Source organism: Armigeres subalbatus, chromosome 1 (genome assembly GCF_024139115.2).
Source record: "Armigeres subalbatus isolate Guangzhou_Male chromosome 1, GZ_Asu_2, whole genome shotgun sequence".
Taxonomy (NCBI): Eukaryota; Metazoa; Arthropoda; class Insecta; order Diptera; family Culicidae; genus Armigeres; species Armigeres subalbatus.
Window position 1 is genome coordinate 81,888,937 of NC_085139.1, and position 9,570 is coordinate 81,898,506.

At 39.7% G+C, this 9,570-nt stretch overlaps 1 protein-coding gene across 1 annotated transcript; it reads right to left on the reverse strand.

Moving 5' to 3' along the window:
- Nucleotides 1-2,980: 2,980 nt before the first annotated feature.
- Nucleotides 2,981-3,780, reverse strand: LOC134214616 (perlucin-like). The gene is made up of 2 exons (XM_062693975.1): nucleotides 3,645-3,780; nucleotides 2,981-3,566 (listed from the first exon to the last, which is right to left on the reverse strand). The coding sequence occupies exons 1-2, from the start codon at nucleotides 3,723-3,725 to the stop codon at nucleotides 3,183-3,185; spliced, it is 465 nt and encodes a 154-aa protein (XP_062549959.1). The 5' UTR covers nucleotides 3,726-3,780; the 3' UTR covers nucleotides 2,981-3,182.
- Nucleotides 3,781-9,570: the final 5,790 nt, after the last annotated feature.

A 9,570-nucleotide genomic window follows, 5' to 3' on the forward strand; every position in this document is an offset into this window, starting at 1 on the left:
ATGACTTGATAAAGCATATGGAGAGTGCCCAAAGCATGACGTGAAAATTGTTATCAGAGACGCTAACGCTCAGGTCAGTAGAGAGGACTTTTTCCGTCCCATAATTAATGGGGAGTGCCTTCACTCCGCTACGGCCTACGGCTAGTAAATTTCGCTTCTGCCAGAGGGATGGCCATAAGTAGCATCTACTTTGCACGAAAGAACATCCGAAAGCACACCTGGAGACACCCAAATGGTAAAACTTGCAACCAGATAGACCATGTTCTGCTGGATGGGCGCCATTTCTCGGATGTTATCGATGTGCGGACATTTAGAGATCCGAACATTGACTCTGATCATTACCTCGTTGTCAGTAAAATTCGATCACGGTTGTCAATTGTATCGAACGAAAGATCAAAGCGAACGATGCGTTACGATATCCAGCGATTGTCGGCGGAAGGAGTATCGGCTGAGTACCGCCGGAAGCTCGACGAACGGAAGTGCAATCAACGTTAGCGACAACATCAGCGATCTATGGGAGTCGATCCATGGAGCGGTGAGCACAACAACACGAGAAGTGGTAGGCACTGCACAGAGGCGACACAGGACGGGTTGGTTCGATGTGGAGTGTCAGAAAGTGACAGACGAGAAAAACGTTGCCAGAAGCTGGATGTTGGTGTCGGGTACCCGATTGAATAGAGATCGGTTCAAGAAAGCAAGAGCAGCCGAAAAACGATCCCACCGCAGAAAGAAGAATGAATATGAAGAACAATTGATTTTCGAGGCGCAGGAAAAAATGGAGCAGAACGATATGCGGAGGTTTTATTAGTCTGTCAATGGCGTGCGAAGAAAGACAGCACCATCTCCCGTCATGTGCAACGACCAACAAGGGAATTTGCCAACAGATAAAACCGAAGTGGCTGCCAGGTGGAAGCAACACTTCGAGACTTTGTTGAATAGAGGAAGTGACGGTGCATCGGAAAACAGAATAAATATTAACGACGATGGACAAGCTGTGGAGTCACCTACACTAGATAAGGTTAAAAAAGCTGTTAAAGAGCTGAAAAACAATAAGGCTGCGGGAAAGGACCAGCTCTCGGCTGAACTTCTCAAACATGGCAGTGAGCAGCTTTATGAAGTTCTGCACCATATTATGTCGAAAATATGGGAAGACGAGGAAATGCCTGCCTGCTGGTTGGACGGCCTCATTTGCCCTTTCTTTAAGGTAGGGCACAGACTGGAGTGCGCCAATTATCGAGGAAAAACCCTCCTTAATTCGGCGTACAAAATTATGTCCCGTATTCTGTTCAACAGATTGAGACCGCTTGAAGAGTCCTTCGTCGGCGAATACCAAGCAGGTTTTCGTGAGGGCCGATCAACGACGGATCAAATGTTCACCCTGAGACAAGTCCTTGATAAATTCCGGGAATACAACTTGCAGACACATCATCTGTTTATTGATTTCAAGGCGGCATACGATTCAGTGAAACGGAATGAATTATGGCAAATTATGATTGAACATGGCTTTCCGGCGAAACTTATACGGTTGATTCGTATAACGTTGGACGGATAGAAATCAAGTGTAAGGGTTGCGGATGAAATATCGACGTCATTTGTTACCTTAGATGGAATAAACCAGGGTGATGCACTCTCGAATCTACTGTTCAATACAGCGCTCGAGGGAGCGATTAGGAGAGCTGGTGTGCAAAGAAGCGGTACCATTATCACAAAATCGCATATGCTCCTGGGATTTGCGGACGATATCGATATTATCGGGATTGATCACCGTGCCGTGGAAGAGGCTTTTGTGTCTTTTGATAGGGAGACAGCGGGGATTGGACTCACAATCAATACCAGCAAAACGAAGTATATAGTCGCTGGCAATCAACGCGGGTTCATTAGTGGTGATGGTAGCGAAATGGTGCTGAATGGTGAAAAGTTTGAAGTGGTAGAAGAATTTGCGTATCTTGGTAAAAATTTTAATATCTTCAAAATTTAAAATTTTAATCAAGACATAATGTTCTAGTGAACGATAGCAAATTTATTCAGCTGCATTTTCATAAAAAAGGTTTAAAATTGGTGCACTAGATCCAAAGATGCTGACATTTTAGTAATCGTACTTTCGTCCAAAATTCAAAAAATCAATTTTATTCGTATATCTCAAAAACGGGTCTACTTTAATTTTTCCTGACCGCGGCATTGAATTCAGCGTAGCTTTTTGCATTGGAAATGATCATCACCTTACCGAGTTCAAAAATGCTTTAGACTAGTGTTATTATTTATATGGAATTATGTGAAAATTCTCATTTAAAAAAATCCGTTAAAATGTCTAATTCATTCCCTAAAACTTCTGGAACAGGATATCTACAAATTTACTAGATACAGAATTGGTGAAGAATGGATTTAAAAAAAAACTGGAAGAAGGAACCCAGATGTTTCGGTTCAGAATTTCATTTTGGAATACTTGGAAAAGGAATTCCCTAGAAGTTCTGTAGAAGGGGATAAATTCCCCAGAGTTCTTGATAGCAGAAGCTTCCAGCATATCAGAACTAGAGTAAGAAATTTGGAGAAGAAATCCCTCCTAATTCGCGAGAGAGAAATTCCTCTGAACTTCTGGAGTAGAAATTTCTCAAAATGTTTTTGCACTATAATGGGGAAGGGTAATTCGGTTGAAACTCATTCGGCCGAGTGCCACTAAGCCGAACAAACAGAACACATCTAGCCGAAAGCCATTTGGCCGAACGAGTCATATGGCCGAACATGCCATTCCACTGAATATGCCATTTGGCCAAACAGTTCATTTTGGCCTATTCGACCAAATGACCTATTCGGCTAAATGACCTGTTCGGTCAAATGACCTCGGAACCTTCTATAAAAAGCGTTTTTTGAGTGAAATGAAAGCCTTTCGGCACAACTTAGTTGTACGAGAAAGGCAAAAAAGATGGAAATTTAATCGGCGCGACATAAGCCTATAGGGGTTTTAAATTAAATTTTGTGTTTACTTATTTTTTTCATTTCTTGTGTACATTTACATTCTAATATTAATGCTGTCCAACCTCTTATCTCTAGAGCGAAAACTAATATAAATGGAATATTTCCTATAGTTTTAAAGTGACTTATTATTGTTTAAAGCTATCTGAACAAATAATATTGAATTATCAACTTTGTTGTCGGTTTAAAAGGTTTGTGATTTCACGATTTTATTAGAACTCTTGTATTTCACAGTTATAAACTTTTTCGCAAACAAAATATTTCTCATGTTTGCACACACCGTCATTCCACTGCCAATTGAATCCGCCCCGCGGGTGATAAAGAATTTCAACACAGTGTTCCTCTTGGTCTCCATTGCTGTTGCTGGGCTGGTTTGGCTTCCAGTTGTCAAATACAACCCTTCGACCGGTTCCGACCCACGTGAACGATCCTTCATCTCCTAAATCGTTGGCACCTATCCACACCGCACACCATGTTGAACAATTAAGTTCCTGGGCGACAAATTCGGTGAGCTTTTTGTGCGTGGCCCAATCCGTAACCGAGGCCAACTCCATGCCATTGTATTTGCAAAATTCGTGCGCCTTGTGCCAGTTAACCTAAAATTGCTATCAAATAGAAGATAACCTTTCGCTATTAACATGCACTAAGCCACGAATAAAAAAAGTATCACTTACTCGAATGTTGGGAATAACATAAGGATTGACACATATTCCAAGCTGAGTGGAAGAAAGCAAGATTAAAATAAACAATATCATCTTCTCCGCACTAAGGTTACATGTGTACTGAATGAAAGATCTTTAGCGACATGGCTAAACAATGTATAGAGAGGAAAATGGACAGATGCGAGCTAAAGCAATGCATGTGCCTTTTTCCCAATAATTGTTTCTATTGCATTATTGGAACCTGCCTTCCAACAGAACAAAAAGTTAAATATTTTAAAAAATGTTCGTTTGGAACGGTTTAATTATAACTATGCAATTAATAGGATAGTTTTAGACAATGTATGACTTGAAAATTGGTAAACTTCAGGATGGGAAAGTTCCGCCCAGGGATCCGAAAATGCTTCACACCCGAAAAGTTTTTACACCGGCCCGAAATCGAACCCGTAAGCTCCGGATTGGCAATCTCTTACTTTTGCTCGAGAGGCTGAATGAAGACCCAGTCTGAATATGTACAGATCCAAAAATTTAATCGATGGTTTACCTTCTCAATGCACCGTAGCCTGTGGGTAACACCAATCCGTTCCGTTCCCTATTTTCTAAACAAGAAACAAATGATTGTCGTTGTTGATTCTTATCAATCTAATGCAGTAATCTTACGATGGCAGAAATAAGTAATAACAATCTCACAATTCGTGTGATAATATTGTTGCCTCAATCTGAGCCATGATAGGGTAAAATAGGGTATTTACAGCTCTAACAATATTAACGTTATGGAACAAAAATACACCACAATTGAAAGTAAATGCTTTCTCTTTCGAATATGTTTGCGTAACATTGGAAATATTTGAAAGAATTATTGCCGAATTAAATGTATGACTGCAAAATTCTCGCCAATATTTCTGTACTGAAAAAAACAGCACCCAATTGCTCAGGATGCATACCTTGTCGGTTGATTTGTCTATAGGTTTTATATACCAGAACCAACAATCATTGTGGCAACTGTTGCATACATAGTCAACAGCGAGGATTCTTTGAAGTGACCCTTTGGGTTAGCTCAATATTATCGCTACATATAAAGGTGTGCGCCGGTCCGCAAAAAACATCGGCGGCGGCCAAGGATGTTATCGATCATTTAGTAATTTGCGTTCGATCATTTAGTAGTTTGTGAATAACTCATTACAGAAGCTGAATTACAAAATGTGTTGTATGGTAGACTTCTAGTGCGAACGTTTTTCTACAACTCTGCCTAATGGATTGTTGGTTGAATTCCACTAATAACGAAGTTATAGCGCTAGTTGCAGTAGCTTTAACTAAATGATTGGAATTTTGTTATCATTTAGTATAAGTTACTGATACTATAGCTATAACTCTGTTACTAGTGGAATTCAAACAACGAGCTATTTAGCAGAGTTGTAGAAAAACCTTCGCACTAGGAGTCCACCATACATCACATTTTGAAATTCAGCTTCTGGAATGAGTTACTGACAAGCTACTAAATGATCGAACGCAAATTACTAAATGATCGATAACATCCTTGGCGGCGGCATTTGTCAGAATTTCGGCCGGCGGCGGCGGCGTTTTCGATGTCACGCCGAAAGCCATTTTAGCCGGCGGCGGCGTGAATCGGCGTGGCAATTTTATTTCAATAAATTCATTTTTAAAAAGTTTGTTTTAGATGTTTTCAAGACATTAACTGGAAAAGTCTAATTAACTTCCCTACAAAATTCTCAGTTTCTCCAAAATATTTATTTTGAAATTATTTTCCAATTTTTCACGGGAAAATTATTCGAGAGAAATTCTTCAGAATTTCTATGAGAAATCGATCCAAATTTCAACAAGAAAATTTTTAGAATATCTACGGAAATTCTGCGGAATATGCGAGGTAAACATTTCTAGCGAAACGGTTATAAAAAACCCAAATTAATCCACCTAGCGTTGGTGGTGCCTTTCTCGCGCATTATGAAAATGAGAAAAATATATAAGAGAGGTCAAATTTGCACTTTAGGGGGATAGATTTTACCTTTTTCTTCAATTTATATCTATTTGCGATCATTTGAGTGCATTGCATCGGTTTCTGCAAACAATTTTTTTTTTTCGATTTTGAAATTTTTTTTTCCAAGGGGGGGCCTTGCCAAAAAACAATGTTTTTTAATAACTCTGGAACGCAATGGCCGATCAAACCAATTTTCAATAGGAAACAACTAGACCGCAATCCGCGTCGATTGCAACTTGTTGCGAGCGAATTGGATAATGCTAAGTACCAAAAAGTGTGTCTCACATTTTTGTACACACACATACACACACATACATACACACATACAGACATCACCTCAATTCGTCGAACTGAGTCAATTGGTATATAACACTATGGGTCTCCGAGCCTTCTATAAAAAGTTCGGTTTTGAAGTGATCCTATAGCCTTTACGTATACTTTGTATACGAGAAAGGCAAAACCCAAATTTATCCACCGGTGGTGATGATGCCTTTCTCGATTCAATATGTTGAATTCGAATTAATGTTGTAAATGCAGTGCTTATTGCCTACATCTCGGCGGTAAAAAGATTTGGTGCAATTATAGTACGTTGCTTGAAAATTACTTACCGTGGGTTGCGCCACGGCTAAAATGATTTATGATTCAATGTGCATTTGTGTTTTTGTTGATTAAAAAATAAAAATATAATCCAAACTGCTGGATTTATTAAAAAACAAAAACAATAGTGTCCAACTAAGAAATTTGCTCCGTCTAATGAAACCAGTTGCACTCGAATCTGTCAAGCCCTTATATATGAAACGCGTTTAACAAAAAAAATATTTATGGGCTACACACATACACACTTTTGGAGTGAAATTATAGCCTTCTGGTACAACTTTGTTGTGCGAGAAAGGCAAAAACCCAACTTAATTCACCGAGTAGTGATACTGCCTTTCTCGCAGTTAGCCAAGACACCAACCTTATATGGAGCTAATACAGTTTGATGTAACATTTTCTTGATAACTTCTAACGGTCTAACGGCAACGGTCGATCGTTATAAAACTCAATAGTGATCAACTAGCATTTTCTCCCTGTCGAATGCAATTTGTTCCGAGAAAATCGCTTAAAAATTACTATATGAAAAGTTGTCTAATGTTCTTCTTAGCTTTTGTGCACACACATACACACACATACACACATACATACACACGGACAGACAGACATGTGCTCAGCTCGTCGAGCTGAGTCGATTGGTATATAGCACTATGGGTCTCCAAGGCTTATATAAAAAGTTCGTATTCGGAGCGCAATGATAGCCTTTCGGTACAACTTTGTAAGAGAAAGGCAAAACGGTTTGATCAAAAATTAAATTTGCCCAAAGTCGAAAAAGCCGTTGTCTTCAACAGGTTGTTTTGCCGAAATGGTCGTTTGACCGAATAAGTCAGCCGGCTGAAAATGGCGTTTGGTCGTAATGGTTGCTTGACACAAAGGGCCATTCGGCCGAATGGATCATGGCCTTTCAGCCAGACGGCCATTTCGGTCAAATGACCTTTTCGGCTAAAGTACGATATTTTCGGTCAAATGACCAACTTGGCCAAACGACTTTCTCAATCGTATGTACAATTTCGACATTTTCGGCCAGATGGGTTTAGGTCTAATGGTGTATTCGACCAACTACTTTTCGGACAAATTTCCCCTGACCATCGTTTGGTAATTCGGCGAAAAGCCATTTGTTCGAATGCCGCTTGGCAGAATAACACGGTAAGCTCCATTGGGAATTGAACTGAACGTTTGTATAAAACCGTTGTTGGGTCAAAAATGGTTTAACCAAAAATTTAATTTGGGTGAAAGCAATATACAGCTGAAGGGGACAGTCAGCCGAGCTAGTAATTTGGCTAACAAAAATGTTTGCCCTAGTAGGCTGAAACTGCTGTTTGTCCGAAATGATCGTTTGGCCGAAAATGTGGTTCTGCCGAATAAATCATTTAGTCGAAAATGCCGTTGCAGAAATGGTTGTTTTGCAGAGAGACTTTTGGCACGAAAATGACCTATTTGCAAAACACTCCGACACTTTTGAGCATTTCGGCCAAATGGCTCTATCTGTTAAATATCTTGGCTGTGTATATACATGTTTCGAGATGGACAAATTGATATGAAATTTGCGAAAAAGAATCCTCGTATTTTGGAGGGACTCGAACCCTCAACCTCCTACTCCTGCGTGATAGCCCCTACACAACAAGACCACTTAAAGGTCCCGTTTCCGCAAACGCAAAAGCTATCAGAATCCGAGTACCAATCTCCACCGTAGTTAGTTCTTTTTTTTGCAAATTGAATATTCAATTTGCAAAAAAAAGTTAACCACGGTGGGGGTTGTTACTATGCTATTTAGTGAGTGGGAGGTTGAGGGTTCGAGTCTCTCCAAGACACGTGGATTCTTTTTCGCAAATCATATCAATTTGTCCATTTCGAAATATGTGCTGTACATATGCACAATCAAGATATTTTAAAAAGAAATATTTTCGTGCGGAAGAATTACCAAATAATATGAAATTAACTGTGGCTCTATCTGCCAAACGACTATTTCGGCCAATTGATCTATTCAACCAACGGTTTTTTCAGCCAAAGGAACTGTTCGGCCGAACGACATTTTCAACAGTATGTACCTTTCGACCAAATGACATTTTCGGTGAAAATTCTTTAGGCTAGATAGGCTTCGGCAAAACGGTTTGTTCGATCAAAGGACATATTCGGCCAAACAACATTTGGCTTTCGGCCAAATGACTCTTCTCCGTTCAAAATTTCTATTTGTTGGAGCCTCCTTTAAGCTCCTTGTAGGTAGCTTCAGGCCTCGAGTATGTCTTCCACTATAACTTCACGGACTGTACTGCACGGGGGTTTCTTCCTGGATGGAATGCCGGAAGGATTTCTGGTTGCCGTCAGTAAATGAAAACTAGGACACTTTACTGTCACTGAATATCTATTCGGGTGATATTATTACAAGCTTATACAATTCAAAACTAAAAAATTAGATGCAAATGCACTGCTTTTGTAGTAATGTTAATGTTCTAAAAACTTCATTAAGTTAAACCGGAATACGCGCTTGCTTTTGCTAGATGTTGCTTCCATGGTAATGACGTGCGTGCTGCTCTCTGGGTTTCGTCTTTTCGTTTCAATCAGATCAAAAGCAAACATTTTTCATGCCAAGGGAGAATCATTTTTCATTGTTTATGTTGAGAATCATCTTTCACCTTTTAATATAGTTTCCAGAATTATCCTTGGAAGATGAACGAAAATCTTGCCCATTAGATGAAAATCCTTTTTCGTTTCATCACTTTTATCACTCACTCACTTTTCGCGAGAATTGTCGCAGCACAATTATAAAATTGTATGGCCGCGCCGGGATTTGAACCCAGAATAGTAACAATAATAGCCGTAGGGATGCGCTTACTGTGGCCCACCACCACGATATCTGTATGAAAGCAATAAGTTATTTGTTCCACATAAGCTACTATCATTTGCATTGATGATAGCACGAAAAGACTCGTATGTGAAAGCAAGAGAGCAAACCAACGTTTGGGGGCAATCCAAGTGAGAGAAAAATGGTCATCATTCTCCAGGTTTTTTTTCTTTCCCGAAAAGCGATTTCACCCCGAAAATTTTCGTGAGGGAGCATCCTATGCTCCTCAGATTAATTGAGCATTACGAACCTTGGCTGCTCCCGTTGCTGTCTTCTCTGATGGTTGTACGATATCGCATATCCGGTGAACAAGATTGGTTCCGATGTTGTTCATTGTGATTTTACCAATGTGCAGCAGCGTTATCAGTAAGCTGGTAATGCTTTGTTCTGAACACTATTTCAAAGGGAAATTCTCTGGGTTTCAACGGTAAATCCTTCGGAATTTGCACTCGAAGTTCTTCTTAGTTTTTTCGAGTAAATCATTGGTTCATTTTCATTTCATTTATTTA

Bases quoted from the DNA above. Each gene is read 5' to 3' on its own strand.
- LOC134214616 (XM_062693975.1), bottom strand. From the start codon at position 3,725: ATGATATTGTTTATTTTAATCTTGCTTTCTTCCACTCAGCTTGGAATA. The intron at 3,567-3,644 runs GTAAGTGATACT...TAGCAATTTTAG, and splicing joins ATGTTATTCCCAACATTCGA to GTTAACTGGCACAAGGCGCA.